The 20,685-nt window shown below is 41.0% G+C and overlaps 1 protein-coding gene across 1 annotated transcript in view; it reads right to left on the reverse strand.

Moving 5' to 3' along the window:
• The window catches only part of fgf11a (fibroblast growth factor 11a), a 99,189-nt gene extending 83,282 nt beyond the window's left edge, over nucleotides 1-15,907 (reverse strand). Inside the window, exon 1 of the mRNA XM_040040752.1 lies at nucleotides 15,203-15,907. Within this exon, the coding sequence (XP_039896686.1) occupies nucleotides 15,203-15,395 (193 nt within the window). The 5' untranslated portion in view covers nucleotides 15,396-15,907. The remainder of the gene's footprint in view (nucleotides 1-15,202) is intronic.
• Nucleotides 15,908-20,685: the final 4,778 nt, after the last annotated feature.

The following is a 20,685-nucleotide window of genomic DNA, read 5'->3' on the forward strand; positions in this document are numbered from 1 at the left end:
TTTTGCTCTACAAGGGCCTGATATCCACTTACGAGGACATTATACTGCTACTGTTCTATCAAAATTTTAAACGAATATCCTCATATGTAGCTCTCGTTTTTCTTGGAAACAAAAATTAGGTAAAAAAAAAAAACAAATCTGTAATTCTTTGTTTTTACATTCAATGTAAAATATGCCCAAATATCAAAGAGAAATTAAACATGCATGCCATGGAAGAGTTCGGGTCTTAGGAGGTTAAGGATTAAAAACAGCTAGGTACCCTGGCTGCCTTTCATAAACACATAACCACACATAACAGTAGCAGCTCATTGAGCTGGGTATAATTTTCATTTCTATATCTGTATACAAATTTAGAACAGGTAAACATTTTAACCATATCAATGACGGAATCAGACTAAAGCAGACTGCGTTAGCTTTTTTGCGTAAAGATTCTTTAAGTAACTCCTAAATAAGTCAAACCTGACTTGAACTGTGACTGCACAAACACTTCTGGTCCTATAGAAGTCTAATGAGGAAAAAGGGCCCTGACCTCAGTAAATACTTTGCTGATGAGTTTTGGGCCCATTCACTTGCTTTTGGTCATACAGAATAAAACATCAAGTCAATCCATCCATTTTCTTCTGCTTATTCAACTAAGTTTTATTTAAATACCACCAGATCACAACAATAGTCACCTGTTCAAGCTTTATATTGCAAGGTAAAGACCCTACAATAATACAGAGAAAACCCCAACAATCAAACAACCCCCTAACAGCAAGCACTTGGTGACAGTGGGGAAAGGCAAACTCCCTTTTAACAGGAAGTAACCTACAGCAGAACCAGCTTCAGGAAGGGGCAGGCATCTGTAGTGACTGGTTGGGGGGGAAGGGAAGGAGAGACCTTCTCTATTTTACTGTGTAGTTCACAGTTTTTTTACTGTTTTTCTAGAATATCATTAAATTTACATAAATAAACTGTGATTTTACATGTCAAATGTAAAATAACATAAAATCACTGTAAATATAATAAAACATAATTTTCTTGTTTTTTAAATATATTTTTTATACATATGCATAGTTACATTGTTAACTGTGAACTGTTAAATTCAATTGTAATACTATGGAAAAATATATAAAATGATCTAAAATCAATGAGAACAATTAATAATTAAAGGAGTATTTGAATGATAATATTGCTGAAAATTTTATGTCATCTAGGTCTGTTTCAATAATTCAGCCAAATAATAAGTAATAAGTGAAAATATAATTAATAGGAATAAAAACTAAAAAAAAAAAAACATTAAACATTGCACGGCCACGCTGTGCTAATTATATATTTAAAAAAATAAATGTAGAGGTAGGAACTGCAACATTCCTGAACAGAAATAGGCCTCTGCACCTGGGGTCAGGGCACGGTCATGAAAACAATGTGGCATGCCATTGGATGTTGGGACACATAACGACATGACGCTAAACATCGGCCAATGAATTTGAACTAATGACCACAAGGTTGCGGGTATGGCTGTGGAAAGCGCGGTGGAAGAGAGAGGTTGGTGAAAGATCATCCACGCAGTGCTGCAAGGCAAGTATGTCAAACTCAGATTAGAAGAATTAAGTTGGTATTGCTTCACCACTATGGGTCGTAGTTTACTGAGACGGTAAAAGGCATGGAATCCCTAGCTATGAAAGCAAAACACGTCATCTGTCAGTATCTGGTCTTTAAGTGATGTGACGAATCCTGCTTTCCGGGCCCAACGTAGTCTGCGTTTAATATGGCTTTAGTGTTTTTAACATGTTTAATGTTATGTATTTTCTTCTATTTAATCTCAAAAAGCCCCTAAGAACTTTTATTACTGCTAATCATTTTAAAGCTCAGTTTTTAAAACCGTACGATGTAACCAGTGTTGGTCAAGTTACTTGAAAAAAGTAATCTGTAACTAATTACCAATTACTTCCCCAAAAAAGTAATCCCGTTACTTTACTGATTACTTATTTTCAAAAGTAATTAATTACTTAGTTACTTTTTAAAAACACGATTTACAACCTGAATAGGTGATAAAGCGATAGATCTTTCAGCCCAATTCTACTTTTTCTGCATAATTCATCATACAAAATGTAATCAAATGGAAAAGTCTCTTTTTAAAACTTGTTTTATTAGATTTAACCTTTTAACTTTATGCATCAAGCAAAAATTTAATTATATGCAACATTCTCTGACTGGAAGAAATTTGTTTAACATTTAAACCTATTTTCTGCACATTCCAGCACATAAAATTTTTTTTTTTTTGTGTTTACACTCAGTCTTTCAAATAGATGCAAGTAAAACACAGCTGAAAATAAATAACATCAAAGACTAGCGGTCCTGTTGCTCTATTTTCACCTGTAAAGCAGGAGTGGCGTAGGCGGAGGTTTACCCTGGTGCATGTGTGCCGCAGCGGTCAGTGGAAGAATCCGCGAGTTTCTCTGTGAGTTTCCCATTACGTCGTAGCGCACTCGGTGCTTGCTTGGAAGTTTAGGGGGGTTTTTTCGCTGTAAAAAGAAGTTTTCTTCCCACGCACAACGGACACTAATGTTTTTGTCACTTTTTATGGAATCAAACTCAAAATAAGGTCAGTACTTCCACGCTTTAAACGCTGAACGCTCATACTCTCTCCCACACTCAATATATTATCCATTGTTGATCTGCACACAGCTATTGTCACGAACATCGCACTCGCTTACGTCACTGTCATGAGACATTCTCGCAAAAAAATCACGGTTTTAGTAACGCAGTAACACAGCGTTCCTACAGGAAAGTAACGGTAATCTAATTACCGTTTTTGCAATAGTAATCCCTTACTTTACTCGTTACCTGAAAAAAGTAATCAGATTACAGCGTTACTGCCCATCTCTGGATGTAACTACAGCTCATGCAGCACTATATGAATGACTAACCTCATATTGTGGATGGATTCTCTCAGTTGTTCTCCTGGCTGAAGTTTGGTCTGTTTACAGCATCCTGCCATGCCATTGCATTTGTCCCTGACCATTGAGAATCCTCACGTTAACTATTAAGTGGAAAAAAGTTAGCGTGTTTATATTATGCTAACATAGCTGTGTCGCTAGCGGTCACGTAGCACATTGTTATATACCAGCTAGCCAATCTTCAGTGGCCCTACAAACGTCACTGCTGTTTAGTTTTCTGTCTTCATTTATGTCAGAAGTGATAGCAGAGCTGTACGTTTTAATTTGTTTCCAAAATCCCTCAGTCAGGACATGCTATATTGTATTTATGTATGATGGAAGGTAGCGAGCTAACTTCCTGCTAATTTCTAACTCCGTTAAATGTCATAAATTCCGTTTTCATGGATGCCTGGATGTTAAACGTAATTGTTACACCTGGTAAAGCAGCCACACTGATCATTTTATCACAGATGAAAGAATTTAGACAGTTTTCAACTCTCAGTGATGCCGCAGTGATTGTTTGACTTATGGACCTGCAGCGGAGTTTTAGCCCAGACAAGGCTAATGATGTCAGACTTAAAGACCGGATAAGGTGCAGTTAGTGTACAGCTAGACCAGCCGCTGTCTTGCTGGCTAGCAGAGTTGTTGTTTGCTAATTTGTTAGCTGCCAGCTTTCTGTGACTGTGTAAACACAGCAGTTGCAACGGCAATAGTTTCTACACCGCTAATACCCGTTAGGTGGCCCGCGACGACAGCTGCCACTGATGCATTTGTCTTAATGTTAAGTATGCAAATTAAGAGCTAATAACCGAGCTGTTCCACTCAAGCAACACACCTGCACTCCTGTAGAGAGCTTGTGCTTGCCAAGATGTGCTGCATGATGAAGTAAGAGAAATAGGAAATAGAAGTAGCCCACTGTGCTAGCTTTGCCCTGTAAGATGTAAAGGATAAGCCAAGTATTTCCTTTTATTTTGTGGAAAGGAAGTAGGCTAAAGCAGCTGAGGCAAATTATTAGATGACATATAAATGTACATTGCATACATGTATTTGGATTTTGGCATTTCACAGTTTCAAAACGGGTTTTTCCAAACAAACATTTGATATTATTGTAGCTGCAAGCATCTCGTATGCTAATTAGCAAAGCACCAGTTTCAGTTTGATTTCAATTACACCACTTCAGAACAAATCTCAAGGACCGTGACTTATAATAATAATTATGATATAATCACTTGGCTTCGGTGCACTGATTTAGATGCTTAAAACATAGTTGGTGTAAGACTGCTAATTATTGCAGCTTATACACACAAAAATTCAACCATATAGTGTAGCATTTATTCAAGTCCAATTTACACCTTAAAAAAATTTGGTTGCAGATTATTACGCCAATTCATCTTTGCTTAAAATTGAGAGATGACATTTTTGTGATATTTCTGCTTGGTTTAAGGACAATAACAAAGCAGGCTGATCAAAGATCTACAAATTTAAATTTTTCATTTGACTTATAAGATTTTAATGCTCAGTGCAGACTTAATAAATGGTGAAGAGGGCCTTCTATCACTCTCGATCCGCCTCTGCCCATTTCTGATGAATGACAACCTAATTGCATGATGGATAATTTAATGGCACAGGGAAAGCCCCGGGATTAGAAGAAATTCTCCTCTCGATTCTATGCAAACTCTCATGTTAAGGCAAGCATTTCCACCATACATTAACCGCACACACACGTATGGCTGCGTGTGTCCATACATGATGTGTGCAGTGGCTTGGGAAGGTTGCACTTTGGCTTGCTTCCAGCTTTCCAGATTGATGGCACATTAAAGTGAAGGGCACGTTATGCACCTGTGCTTGTGTACCGCTGGGGAACAACACACAGGTAGACAGGATGCCGCAATCAGCAAGATGACTCACACACACACAAACACATGCATATACATATGAATTATGTGTGTGACATATAAAAGAAATTAACAGAAAATCCTTTACATAAGAAATGTGTGTGCTGTAGGTTCCAGGTAGTTTAAGATTTACACAGTATTAAAACTACAGACCTGCCTAAAGAGGGTGATACACTGTAGACTGCAGCTCTTTTATCACCTGTGTGTATGTGTGTGTGTGTGTGTGTGTGTACTGCAAATGTAAACTGCAAGTCTGTCTATGCAATTTGCCACATTTCTTTCCAAAACAAGTACAGTAGTGTTTGTGTTACTGTGCACACATTGTGTGCGTATCCGTTGGAGAGTTGTCTGAAAAGCTGTACCTGTTCAATGTCTGTACACTAACACAATCAATTATGATTATATAAGGAAGACATTTGCCTCTGCTGCCTCTCTATAGACACTCGTAAGAGGCGTAATGCAGCATTATTCGTGCAGTGACTTGGAAACAGCGCTGTAACTACAGTACAGGACAAGTGGTAAATATCTGTGGGGGTCCTGGGGTTTGGTCCTGCGTGTGCTTGTGTCTCCCTGTGTTTGTGGCTGAATATGTTTCTCTTCACTGCAAAATACAAATATATTGGAAGCAGCCCTGTTTATCATACAGCATGCCGCCATATAGCCACTCCTGCTCAGACATCAATAAAAGGGACACTTGATTCAGTATTACACTTCCATGAGGAATTTAGTTAAAATTGGAATGAAAGCAGCAGTAGTCCACTTGCCACACTGAGTTCTTTGGATGGATCATATGCCAGAAGCTCTGGATCTTGTAATTTAGGTTAATATCATTCATAGCAGTCTTAGAAGCCCCTGGCTGTTAAAGTCCAAACCCAGCTCACTGGGCAGGTTTTCTGTTATAAATTTACTTTGAATGACTTGTGCAAGCTGAAGTTTATGGACTGGAAACTAGATCACACTTTGGTTGGTATATAGTAGATTGCAAAAGTCTTGAACCACACTCTTTATATTTTTCTAGGAAAACGGGAGGTAGGTGCAGGGATTTGTTGAAAAACATGCTAACCTATAATAAAAAAGGTATAAAAAAAATTAAAAAAAACCTGAACAACACAGCTTGAACTCTTCTAGACAGGTTTTCTTGTAATTTTTGTGGTGGTGGTGTTCAATAATAGTTCTCCAGGCTTCTTAAAAGGTATTCAAAGCTCTTCTTTTCTTTCATTCTTTGTCAAGATAATCCCACACTGCTTTATTAATGTTGATGTCCAGGCTCTCAGTGATCAATGGTATGTTTTCCTCTTCAGGTATGCTTTAACTGGCAGTGTGTTTGGGATTGTCATGCTAATAAATGAAGCTATTCAAGCCCTGTGTCAGGTCTTTGCTGGATCTTTTGTCCTATTTCTTAAAGACATGACTTTCTATGCTGTTCATGTGCTGCAGATAGTTCTTAGGCCTGCCACTTCTTTTGTCCTTCACTTAACCAGTTTCTCAAATTTTGTAGGGACATTAGCCAATTAGCAAAACATGCTAAACTACTAGCAGATTAGCATGTTTTGCTAATCTGCTAAGAGCTCTTTAAGAATCATCTTGTTGGTAGTGGTATTTTTTTGTTGTTGATTCAATTAAAGGAAAATCGAACAAATTATATTTTTATGACAGGTTATTAGTAACAAAGTGCCCAAAAAAAGAATTTAAAATTATTTGTTGTCAGTGCAACACAACACTGGTTCGTCCTTTTAGTTATTTCTCTGAAAATGGTCATGTGCAAGGACTGGACTGATATAAGTGAAAAGAAATGTCCAAAGAAAAACTCTAAAAGACCTTCAGAAAGCCTGGAGATCTACTTCTTATGACCAGTTATAGAAGAAAACATAACAAGTCTAACCCCATGTTAGCAACATTTTAAAAGAATTATATAAAGAAGCTGTAAAGAAAAGGGTTGCTCGTGTGTGCTGTGTGCTGATCTGCCACGGGCCAGAGCACCTGTCAGTAAATCCTACACCACCACCCTGTGATCAGATTAAATTAACACGTAATCAGATACAGACGCAAGCAGAAAAGCATGCACACAGAGACTTTTCCCATAAGGCCAGCTTATCTTTGCACATCACTCGACAGCACTTTTGATGTGGTGCGTATGTGTTAGAATGAGAGGTTTATACACACAAACACACACACACAGAGTAAGAAAGGGAGATAAAAATGGCATCTGATTTCATGAGTTTTCTTTTGGAGAGCCTCACTTCGGTCAGGGACACTGTGTGGTGGAGCTGAAAGAGAGATCAGACTCCGAACGCGTGACCACGACATGTACGTGCGTGTGTGTTGTGTGCTTATGTGGATCTCCCTGCACTGCTGTGTGTCATCATGTTAGACAGAAGGGTCTCGTGCCGCTTGATTGTTGCTGCAGTCGTACGTCTGTCTGTGTTCCCTGTACCCCTAAACTGTCATCGCCATGTGATGCACGTTTCGCCCGGCTCCGCACAGAGACCATGCGGCAAATTGATTGCATATCAAATGCAAATGATGGGTTCGCTGCCCTCAGCATGTTAATATAATGGGTTAAACTACAAGCATTGATTAAAGGGACAGTCTTCCTGTAGGGGTTTGTGACATTGAGAAAGGCGATGTTGGGTTGGTGGTGATTGTGATAGCGTTGGCTTGACGTTATTTGTTATTTGTTACTCGGGCTCTCAAGATGGTAAATCACAGTGTCTGATGCCAAAGCAGGATGTTGAGTATTAGGATTGATGAACTCAAACGTCTTCCCATGCACACACAAACACTGAGTTTCAGTTGTGTGTGATACGATCTCAACTGGAGGTCATTTGAAGAGCAACGTCTTCAGATCTGAAACTCATCGTGGCACTCGTTGCCCTGCTCTAATTACACTTTGACGCACTCAGTGCCTCGCTGTGCCGTGTCGTGCCAACAAAATGCCATACAAGCAGCTCGCTTTATTCCTACTAGGGTAGGAACTACTAGACTTCATAAACCAAACGTGTCCCAATCAGCGCTCACCCACAGTTCAGACAGATGCCAGATAAAATACAACACACACAGACACGGGCACTTCCACCAGAAATATTCGATTTTGTTTGATAATGATGATTGATGCTGATCCAAAAAAACTCTGCAGCAAAAACAAACGCCGGTTGTCTCCATAAATCAATTGTTTGGGAGGGGCGGGACTGAAAGCCCACATTGATCATCACACAGGGCAAATGTTAGCATCTCTGAATCATTTATTCTGGGCCCCATTTCATACACAACATCTGCCGCACTGGCAAAGACGGAGGGCAGAACCGGTTATAAAACAATGGATGTAATCAGCTGCTAATGCACTGCATGAAGCATGTGGTAGTAGTGGTTTGGCTGACAGCAGATTGAAGGCTGGTTATCTCTAACTAACTGTCAGTAACAGAGAAACTGAAAATAAAAATGTGGTACACAAAAAGTGCTTTACGATGGCTCCTGTGAACTCGCACCACATGAAAAGCTGAATCAGAGGTTTTTCTGGTAACAATGTCTCCATTAAATCCATCCATCCATTTTTCTTTAACATGCAATTAATTCAAGTGATATCAGAGTGTGTTTTTGGGACCCTTGAAAGAGCTACAATATTTGAAGTGTTGCCTTTTAAACTCCTGTCTATAGTTGCATTTTAATAAACATGGGCCATTTTCTAATGTTGGGTAAGGACTGTGGTTTTAACCCTTTCACACATAGTTGTCACTACAGTGGACAGCTATTCAAAGGCTGTTTTCTCCTATTTGTGTCAGTGTTGATGGTGCACTTGCACATAAACCATTACATTGGGCAATGATCTGTCACTCCATATCCTGCCACCCACTGGTCGTTTAATGTTACTATAGATGTATGACGTGTTTCATTGTAATTATTGTTATTTAACCCTTTCATGCATGAAATTCTGATTGTTGTTGTCATAATTGATGCATTAAAGGGTTAATTAAATAGACATGTTGTCTTTCCAGTCACTTTAACGCAGACTGCAAACGCACCTAACAAACATCAGCAATGCAGGAATAAGTCAAAAACTGTTATTCTTGTTGTGGCCACTTGAGGCTGCGACTCACTCCTAGAAGACCCTCACGCTTAAATGCCCAATAACATTGCAATTAAAATCCAGTTTACAACCTTGTAAAAACAACATTTTTGGTCTTTGTGGATAATAAGTTTGTTTTCTGATAGTGATAAATGCAACCTTGCAGTGGCGCACCAATGAGTGATGTCACAGTGGCAAGGTCTATCACATCCATACTTTTCCTAGAATGTATCATCTGCTGAAAATTAGTACACCGGTATAATTTTAGAAGATAAAGCTGGTATAGGGCGTGCATCACACCCACTGGTGATCAGTTAACAACTCAACCACATGTTACATCACATGGATTCACAATAACAAGAGTCTCTCTAGTGTCCAGTGAATAAACAAAGAAAGGACCAAAGAAAAGATGATTAGACACAGGAAGACACTGAGAGACGGACAGTTATAAGAAAGCAAGATGTCCTTGAAAAGATAAGTGTATGTGTGTGTGGAGGAAGATCGGGGTGATCAAAGCTATGGGAGAAAAGAGAAAAAAAGAGAGGTGAGATAGAGAGAGGAGAAACCTGATGGATTGACCAGCAGGAGGAGAGAGGGAGAACGCTGATAAAGAGAGAGACAAACAGAGAGGCAGAGAAAGAAATATAGTCCTCCCTCGTGTGGCCTGTCCAGAGTGTCCGGTCTACGAGGCAGTAAATCGCCCCGGTTCAATGTGTGCTCTCCAAACGCTGCCGCACGTTATTGATAAATCAGTGTGTGTTAATGAGAGGAGCTGATGTGCCCTGATGTATCACGACACAACAATGAGCCTCGGACACACTCACACACACACACACAGAGTCAGGCTGAAGTGTGCATGCCCACTACTGTCACACTGTCATTCGTCTTTTGTCTCTGATACAAATGCACGCAGATTTTCTGTCTCTGCTGCACACACACACACACACCAATTTGCCGTTGCTGGATGAACACTTGGCCGCCGTGCTGCAGAAACAACTCCGAGTGTTATTCTATCCTGTTAACAGAAGAGAGGAGGGTTTCCACAGCAGCTCCAGCCGGCAGTCAGAGGACAAGACAAGCTATACTGGTTTCGCTTTGATATCCAATAGGCGGCTTAACATCCTCATTAGATCATATCAACCCTGCTTACACACACAAGCACAAAGCCGGGGTGAAATTATCTCTCTCCTACACACTCTACCTAAATTATCATAAAATCTCATCATTTGTTTGTGTTTGTGCCTGTATGAGTGTGTGGGTTTGTATGTTTGTACTTGAAATTGTGTCTCTGCTCAGGGTGGTTTGTGTATGTGTAAGTGTGTGTGTTTGTGCGGGGCAAGATGACCTTGTTATAAGCTGAGTGGGCTGTAGTGCTGGGGCATCATTAGTATGGTTTAGGTGAGGGTTAGAGGGTGTGTGTGTGTGTGTGTGTGTGTGTGTGTGGAGGTGCAGGAGTGAGATAGCGGGAGACGTGGGGTGAAGTTGAAGAGGGAAGGTAAGGGGGAGATGTATGTGGGTCGGGCCAGGACACACAAACACACGTCACTCCGGCCGTCACTACAGCACAGGTACAAAGCGAATGTTTGAGGACACATACGTGCGCACGCACACACACACAATTGTTTCAGAGTACACCTCCTCCTCTCCTGCAATAGCCTCAAATGGTCTTCAACAAAGGGAACCTGAAGTATCCAGTCACAATGTAGTGACGTACTAGCAGAGAGCGGTTGACACACGATAGCGTAAACACGCACGCTTACAGGCATACGGAAAGACTGAGGTGCACGTTTGAGGTGTCTGTGGAGAGTCCCTGACACACTGGTCTGTAAATACGGTGGGCAGATTGTTAAACTGGCACACAGCAGCTCATCTGTGCTGACTCATGCCACACAACTCTCTAGATTTGAAGTTTTCCACCGGTTAATGTATTCAAAATGGCACTACAAGATTACATAATTAAATGAGCTCTGGTAGGCTGAATAAATCATTTCACTAATGCTTTCTGCTTACTTATAGGATATGGCATTTTGTGTGCTTCGTCAAAGGATTGAATCCCCACCTAAATTTGCACCAAGCTGTGTAATCTCCTTTGGGGTTCCCTGGAAAAGACCTGCAGCACATCATAAGTGGTATCAAAACTACCAACCTTTCCACATTTTTCTCCAATAGGTTGTATCAGAACATTCAACAATAACTCAAGCTGTGTAACATTCACTATAGAGTAGGAAGCAAAGATAGATTAACTTCCAGGTTCTTAAAGGTAAAGTCAATGTAGAAGCACTTTAACCCTGCAATCTCTTCAATAACCAGCAGACTAGTAATATTGGCTTATTTTTAAACACACAACAAGACCCATCAAACATTTTAGACTTCCCGGGACTAAAAAGGTCCAGTTACTTCAGATGGAAACAAGTAAGGATGACAGAGACCGATTTTTAATGAACAATGGAAAAAACAAGGAGAAAAAGCAGCACAGATCACATTGCAAGTGGTCTGATGTTACAACGTTGGCTCAGAGTTAAAGATTCACTGCTGCTTTCTGGTGAGTTGTGGACTAACGTGTAACTTGAGTGAGTTAATGGTGCTCTGGGGTTGATCAGTGTTTCTCTACCTGCCTTGGGGATACTTGCACATGTGCACCTTATTCATAAGTTCATGTGTTTAGCTTCTTTCTTTTTTTACTGTGAAAGCTCTCGTGTTGTAATATGTCTGTAGTTAAATCTGGGCTGAATTTTAATTTAACAGTCTCAGAGTTAAAAGAAACCAATAAAAGGTAACCAGAGCCAAAGGAGCTCATGTCAGATAACAGCGACCGATGAAAATACATGACTATTCAACAGACTGTAAGCCACAGCATGCAGAATAAGCCAAAAGAAGGCAAATGAAGCCCATGGAAACAATGGAAGGCATTTGGAAGCAAAGTGAAGGTAAGCTGTAAGCAAGCTGGTCTGAAGTGATGCCAGGAGGAGGAAGAAGAGGAGGAGGTAGAGGCCACAGCTCGAGAATATTCCAGTTGTTTATTCCTGGCCAGGGGTCAACTGTAGCCTCGGGTAAATCTCTGAGAGGGAGGGAGAAACTCACACACGATAAGGATTCAAACTCGCACTCACCAGCTAGCATACACACAGACACACGGGGGGGTCCATGACACATGCACACATGATGAAGATATCTTGTCACACACGGTGCTCATCACAGGCTTCTGTAGATCATAACTTGAAATGGAGAAGCTGGTATGTGTCTCAAACCACAGCCTCCATACGTGCCCGTGATTACGATAATAAATCCACAGGAGTGTGAGAAGCAGTGAAGCCAGCAGGATGTAAATGGCTTTAAACAATGGGAATGGTAGCGCACGTGGCCTTTTCCCAAGGAGCTGGCACTGCCACGGCCTGTCCAACATATTTTACAACCATAATTATAATATAGAGAGCAGCTGCCTCTATGGCAGATGCTGCTTCACACGCCAGAGGTTTCCCTACGTAATTATCACAAAGAACTCGGCATACCGCTAATAAATATCACACAGGTGCACAGGAATATGCATACTTTGCACAGAGTAGCAATAAAGGACAGCGGAGGGCAAGTAGACGGGAAAAGGCAACGTCCAAACTGGTCAGTCGACTATCACATCCGGTCACACACACAACTGTTCAGATGTCTAAAGTTTTATTAATAATGTGAACATAGTAATGACAGCAGAATGTTGATATTCCTCAATGTAGTTCCCAATCATCTGAGTTCAATTAGATGCTTAAAAAATATAAGAAAGACAAATAATTAAATATACAATTAAGTTTTATGATCCTCAAATCCCCAATCTATGGAAGCCCATTTCTGCCACTAAAAAAAAAGTATCTATAACTCAAAATTTCAAGTTATTTTCTTGAAATTTTGACTTACTTTCTCAAAATTTCGAGTTAATAACTCAAAATTTTGAGTTAGCACTGCCAATCAGTAATTACGTGAATGATGTCATTTCCTTATTACCCGGAAGCTGAAGCCCTCAGCTGCAAATGCTACAGCTAAGCTATCAGTATTAGAGCCAGTCATGAAAGCACAAATTGCTGATTATCTTCAGCGTGGCTTCACAAGTGATGAAATCCTTGTGTTATTAGCTGAATTAAATGGCGTTACTATCAGCAAATGTACTCTCGAAAGCACCAATTTGTTGTGATCTGGTTTTGAGGGGGCATTCCACGTAGATTACTGACTGGCAGAGCTAACTCAAATTTTCAAGTTACTTTTCTCAAAACGAAAAGTAACTTGAAATTTTGAGTTAATAAGTCAAAATTTCGAGAAAGATAGCTCAAAATTTGAGTTATCGATACGTTTTTTCTTCCATACTAATCTGATGGTAGAGTTAAATCTGAAAAAAAAAAATTACGGCACAAATATAATAAAATGACATACCTGAAAAATTATGTTCTTCATCTGTTTTGGTTTTTTCCCCTGTCTCTAAAGCATATATGGCTAGGTCTAACCTCAGAGTTACACCTATTCCTAATCCTTTGTTAATTCAGTGAGGCTCAAGTAAGTCAGTCGACCAACTTGCCAACTTAGCGACTTCGTCGCTGTATTTAGTGAGTTTTCAGACCACCTTAGCGACTTTTTTTCTAAAAAGGTGACTAGCGACAAATCTGGCGACTTTTTCTGGTGTTATTGGAGACTTATTTATGACGACTTTTTGATGTGAAAGCGCGTATCACTCTTACAGTCAGGGTTGGAATTGTGACATTAAAAAAACAATAACTGCTAAAAGAAATTTAATTTGTAGTTCTAAATAAACTCTAAATGCATTTAGGACGTTTTTTACTCACTTTATGTCTCTTCCACGATGTTATTTCTCTCTCCAACAACATAGGTTACAATTAGATTAGCATGACCAATTATGCAAATCAGGCGATGACGTCATTTAGCGACTTCTAGCGACTTTTAGGACAGCCAATAGCGATTTTCCTTACTGAGGAGTTGGCAACACTGCCAGTGACCAAGTCCACTCCACTTGTACGTGCAGTGTTGCCAACTCCTCAGTAAGGAAAATCGCTATTGGCTGTCCTAAAAGTCGCTAGAAGTCGCTAAATGACGTCATCGCCTAATTTGCATAATTGGTCATGCTAATCTAATTGTAACCTATGTTGTTGGAGAGAGAAATAACATCGTGGAAGAGACATAAAGTGAGTAAAAAACGTCCTAAATGCATTTAGAGTTTATTTAGAACTACAAATTAAATTTCTTTTAGCAATTATTGTTTTTTAATGTCACAATTCCAACCCTGCTCCTTTACCCGGGCTTGGACCGGCAAAAGTGACCCGAAATAGGCACTCTGGTGGAGTTACTTTGTGTGTGTGTTTATAAGTAGTTTTTAAACCTTGTGATCCACAAAACAGCATAAGAGTAAAAGAAGAACTGACTGCGTTACAGCACCCGCTGCTTGTTGAGAGTAAAAGCGATATGCGCTTTCACGTCTTTTACTAAGGGGTCTGAAAACTCGCTAAATATAGCGACAAAGTCGCTAAGTTGGCAACACTGTGTACGTGTGCCTGTGTTTCACGACCCAGTCCTGCCTCTCTTTATCTAAATTTAGAAAAGTATTTTCTAACAGACCCCAAAGGTTTATATCAGGGGCACAAACCCTCTTGTGCAACTTGTGCAGCAAGGTCACCCTAATCAAACAAATCAACTGTTTCATTTAGTTCAGTGTGAAAAAAAAAACAACAACAAAAAAAAATTTGCAAACAAGACATGTTAGTCCAAAGTGTGTTTAACCTGTTTTGAAGGAAGCACAGGGAGAGTAATGGCTGTCAGTATTACAAATGAGAGACCTCTTGACATTTTTACTTCCCAGTAAATCACTGCATGCATGGGCCACATTTACCGTAGGCTTGCAGATTACCAGAGTGTGTGTGTGTGTCTGTGTCAGTGTATGAGTGTGAATGTGTCCACATGCACCCTGACAAAGTCATCACTAAAGTCACAGCACAGGTTGGCTGATGCCTGTGGTGAGTGTTACAGAGCTGAGTGTATTAGCTGGAATTTACTCTGTCCATTTCCTGTACGAGCCCTGTTACAATAAACACAGGACATGTTGGGTACAGCTACCAGGAAGATGGGCTGGAATGTTTCCCAGATTCAGATTAAGTCCTGAACTCTGAAATTACAGGCTTTACAGCGGAGGATTAATCTGTCGTCTGGCAAGTCAACTAAAATTCAGTTATCCAGCAAACAGAGCAAAGAAAAAGGGGGGATTGGGTGGGGGTTACAGAGGGGAAGTGCCAAACTGGAAAAGGGGATTTGAATGAGGAAGGCCTTTACAAACTCACCTGGTCTTTTCTCCATTTTTCTCCCTCGACTGCCACATAATCGAACTTTTGATATTAATATGAGGATTTGCTTCTGGCAAAGTGACTTGTTGCTCTTCGGGCAGGGCTTTCGCTTGCTGGCGATCTGCCGGTTTGCCTGGGGGTCCTTGACCTCCCTGCGCTGGCGGATGAGGGAACTGGCAAGAGCGGCCATCTTCCCAGTGCTGACCCAGCTGCCCCCTCACCAGCCTCTGGCGGCTCAGTGGCACCCAGGTGTCGGGGGGTACCGTGGGCCACCCCCCTGCCCACTCACCCAGGGCGACGGAAGCACCACTGAGGGAGGGGTGCAGAGCGGAGGAGGGGGCTTCCTAGGACGAATCAACTGGGAGGGAACAGAAAAAGAAGGAGAGGAAGGGAGGAAGAGTTGGAGGTGGAGGAAAGAGAAGGGTGGATCCTTTAAAAGCCCTCCCAAGTCTGACAACCACTGCTCACGGAGGTTTGGATGAGTGGTCGTTTGCCTTTATATGTCCTTCTGGGATTTGTGCGTTGTGGTTGGGAGACCGATTCAAGTAAAGCTTTCACATGTCACTCTACCTCTGCCAGGACGAGTCATGTTGTTATCCACCCAAATTCCAGTGCAGTGTAGCCGCTATCCCTCTGACACCTCTGTCCCAGTCTAAGAGTACTCCAAGCACAAATGAAGTTTGTCTCAAAACGGACTCGTCGCATTATATAAACCGGAACCATTAAAAAAAACGATGAAATTTAGTCCTCTTCACCTGCTCAGTCCCAAAAATAAGAAGCCTGATGCTGTTCACTGGGACAAAAAAGGGGTCCACACATTAACTCTCCAAAATGACAGGAGTATCACTGTTGGGACAGCTTGTGACTCCCGTCCTTTCTTTGCCTTCACCTGTAAAAATTCTCCACCCTCGAACACAGTCAGAGCAAGAGAAGTAGAGGAAGAAGTAGTGACTGTCCGACCTGAGGTATCAGCTCTGCAAGCTGATGAAGGGATGCGGCTTCTGCTGAACGGAGCGCGGCTTGTTTCCTCGGCATCTTTCAGGCTCCCCTGGCATCCCCGTCGCGTTCACCCGCGCCCTGAGAGAAGACAGGGGAAAAGACGGAGACTTGACAAATCCAGCATTTCCCAGAGATAGAGGTGACATTCATGAACGAGAGAGCGCGGGGACAGAGAGACAGACAGCGACACAGAGGGGGAGAGAGAGAGAGAGAGAGGGAGGGAAAGAAAGAGAGGGAGGGAGTGCAGTGAGTCTATCTATCCCTCCTGTCGGATCAGGCTCTCCAACTCTAACAGCAGCGCACTACACCACAGCAGAGCGGAAGCGCTGTGTCCTTCAGAAACTCATGCCACTTCACAGCGGGGGGGGAAGAGAGATGAATGAATAGAGGGAGACAGAGAGAGACGGTGGGAGGGAGAGGTGATGAGGAGAAGGGAGTGACAGAGGAAGGGGGGTGTGTGCAAGCAGGTAGCTCTGCCTTACGGTGGGTGCTGTGTTGCCGGTGCGCGTGCAAAAGTGTCTACTGGTGGGTGACAGCAGTGTGGTGTGGTTCTGCCGAGTCCACCTGCACAGTCCGCGTCCGTGTGAGAGGAAAGTCTGTGTCTCCGGTATAAGGCTTCTCTCAGCCCGATTGCACACGTGCAAGGGAGTGAATATGGGAGATGGGTGTGTGTGCATGTGTATACACTGTGAAGGTGTACGGGTGCGAGGGTGTGTGACACAGATGACCAGCATGTCGTGTAAATGTGAGTGTGCATGTGTGACTCGCTTTCCGCATGTTCCCGTTCACAGTGCATTCACCGAGCGTGTGCTGGCAGCGTGCTTCACACGCTCAATCCCTCCCTCCTCTCGCTCTGTCTGTCTCTCGCTCTCTCTCACACACACACACACACACACACACACAGACGCTCCCTCCCTCACTCTTTCTCAAATCTATTTCCCTAAACCCTCCCCTTTGCTCCTCTTCTTCCCTCCCTTTTCTCCTCCCCCTCTGTCATTCAGATCTCTCCTTCTACGTCTGAGATTCACCATCACCTCCTCCCCTATCACCCATCTATCACCTCTCATATGTTATACCAGTTCAGACCAAGCCACCTCCACTCCACAACATCTAAAGTGATGTTACCTTAAAGAGTCGAACTAAGCAAGGTTGTCGGTGCTGCGTTCTCCGCCGTGATGAGGACATACAGATGCTGTGACACATAGCCTGATTCAGTCAGGACCTCCTATCTCTGCCGTCATGTTATCTGCACACAAACACAACATCACATAGTTATGGGGTCATATCACGCAGAATGAAACGAGAGTGTTTACACCCAGACTTTGGTTAATGGGCCTAAATTGCACTGTAAGGTTTTGTACAGACACCAGTATGGAAGACAGGCTAGACAACTAGCTCATTAAACGCTCTAGTAAAATACATTAAACATCATGTAAATTTACCCGGAACTCACTTTTCTCAACTTAGAACAGGCAGATACTCACTTTTAATGCCGTGGCTAACAAGACGCTGTCTGTTCTTCTTAGTTTTCCATTTTCTGTAATTCAGGCTGGAGCTCAGTTTCCTCCAGCTCAAGCACAACACTCAAACGCTCCACGCGTAGCATTTCTGATAGCATTTGTTCGTTCTTCCAATAAGAATTAATTATTGACCCATAGTGTCCCGGTTTCTTACCAAACTGACCATATTGAAACTAATGCACATTCCCAGACGTGTGCAGTTAACCTGAACAAAGACAAAAAAAAATGTAAAAAATAAAATATTAATATATTTGATGAATTGCCTTGAAATTATGTATTCATGGAACAATGGACCAGCTTGCTAACCTTTCAAGGATACTTGAGGGTGTGTGGTAGTTTGTCCAGTCGGCCTACTTTGTGGCCTTGAGAAGGAATTCAACCAAATCAGTTGGAAAGTTGGTTCGGGAGCATGTTTTGGTGCTGTTAGACCCGTTGGGTGTCAGTGTCCAACTGTTATTTCTTGCAAAACCTTCACAGACAGGATTTCTGGACACAGCCAGGGCCTAGAAGGTATCAGGTTTGGTGGTGTCAGGATGATATCTATGCTTGTGGATTGTGGTTCCTGTGGACTTTGTTGAGCGATGTAGCTGAGTACAAAGACGTTGGTACACTCTACCTGAGTGCTCGAAGCACTTTGTACAACTATGCTGTATTTAAACTACCACACTTTCCCTGCCCTCAATGCTTTTTCTAAAATAAGTACTTTCTCTCTAACATTCACACTCTGAAGGATTCATCGGAGAGCAACTTCGGGTTAGGGGATCGAAAAACCAGCCTTTCAATTATCAGATGATCTGCTCAACCTCCTAAACCAGAACTGGCACATCATCTCAGGAGCTTGATCAGGTGTGTCCCTCAGAGTTTGTTTTTGGGTTTGTTGGTTTTTTGTTTGTTGGTTTTTTTGTCATTAGTCTGCATATATTACTATTATAAGTATTCTGTGGTACTGGCCTACATACTTGAAAAAACTTTGGCCACACCAATAAACACAAGTTCACTGTATGTGCGCTATCTGCCTATTAGTTTGGGCTCGCCAGCCACTTTGTTGGAAATGCTGTTATGTCCACTTTCTATCTAGCATACATGGTAGATGTGAAAATGGTCAAATAAAGTCTTTGAGCATTATGACCTTGAGTAGTATTTTTTGGGTGACACTTCTGATGTTCCATCAAATGATGCCTAAAATTTTCTGGACCGCCCAATAATCCAAGTAGTCATTCTTTTTAAAAAAATAAACATACTTGTGCTGACTGCTTGCTCAGCTAACATACTGTAATTACCACTTTCCACCAAGGCTCTTACACTGTCAGATAAAAAACTGTTTTAATCTCTAAAGACTACACTGATTAAGGCCTATTAAAAAATAAAGAAAGAAAGAAAGAAAGAAAGACACAAGTTTAGCCACTTTGGGAGTTTGAGGCAGGTGGATTGTGAAAGGCAGGAGTAGCTTACAGATTTAGAGTGCAGTTAATCTTGTGAAGAGAAACTGGCAGTTGCCTCTAACTTCAAGCTGACATCTCCATACATATTTCTGTTCTTTTGGCCCCTGTTCAAATTTTGATGCCGGAGGGCAAATTTATGAATGCCCAGACTGAATGACACAGGTGGGTAAGCTGGCAGCAGGACATCACTCAGTTGCCAAGGATGTAGCAATATGGTAAATTATAGCAATTAATCACATCGTACCTCTCTATCTGTCATTTATCAGTCTGTTCACCTATTCAGTGATTATTGGACCAATAAGAATCGAGTTAAGTAGCAACAATGAAATTACCACACAATTCTTATTCAAATCAAGCAAGGCGTGTGACTGTACAAGCTTTTGTAAGTAATTTCAAAGAAAAAAAGGGTAATGAAATCCACTTGACTATATGTAAAGGACCCCGAGAGATAATCGACTGATGGTGAAGAGATTCAGAGCACAAACACTTCTGCATTATATTCTTCAACATTCATCAATAAATAAAAAAAGAGCTGTATGATGGGTTTTTTTCAAATTTTCAAATACTAAAAATGTTAACGAAAAAAAGTTTTTGCAGCTGTTTTTTTGTCTAAAATGTGTTTTTCATTGCCAATATTTTCCCATCAATGCACCTAGAAGTTGTTTGCTGAGTCCCATTAAGCGACAAAAATAGAGGAACACATTTCTGACTGCATGCATCAGACCAGTAAAGCATGTGTGGTACTCTGCAGTTAGGACTCTCTTAAACTATGCACTCACATCTGACACCATTTTGGGGTGGGCATGATATAGAAAGAACCAAAAAATTCATTAAAAGAATTCCCAGTAAACCTGCACTTTTTCTTGGAATGCCCAATCACTACTTTTAACACATATTTTCACCAGTATACCACCAAATGTTACTTTTCATATCAAGCAGAAATCTTTATGGAAGTGTCTTAAACCTCTCTTTTTTCTAATGGCCAGCAGTGGGTGATTTCTCTGATGATTTCCAACAAGAAGTTCAGCTGTATAAGTCTAAATATACGCTATATAGAATTTATAATATAGCATATACAGTGTTGGTCAAGTTACTTGAAAAAAGTAATCAGTAACTAATTACTGATTACTTCCCCAAAAAAGTAATCCCATTACTTTACTGATTACTTATTTTCAAAGTAACTGATTACTTAGTTACTTTTTAAAAACACATTTACAACCTGAATAGTAATAAAGCAATAGATCTTTCAGCCCAATTCTACTTTTTCTGCATAATCCATCATACAAAATGTAATCAAATGGAAAAGTCTTTTTTTTAACTTGTTTTATCAGTTTTAATCTTTTAACTTTATGCATCAAATAAATATTAAATTATATGCAACATTCTCTGACTTGAAGAACTTAGTTTAATATTAAACTTATTTTGCACATTCCAGCACATAAAATAAAATATTTTTTGTGTTTACACTCAGTCTTTCAAATAGATGCAAGTAAAACACAGCAGAAAATAAATAAAGTCA

The sequence above is a fragment of the Simochromis diagramma genome, unplaced genomic scaffold (assembly GCF_900408965.1).
Source record: "Simochromis diagramma unplaced genomic scaffold, fSimDia1.1 OVJJ01000317.1, whole genome shotgun sequence".
Lineage (NCBI taxonomy): Eukaryota > Metazoa > Chordata > Actinopteri > Cichliformes > Cichlidae > Simochromis > Simochromis diagramma.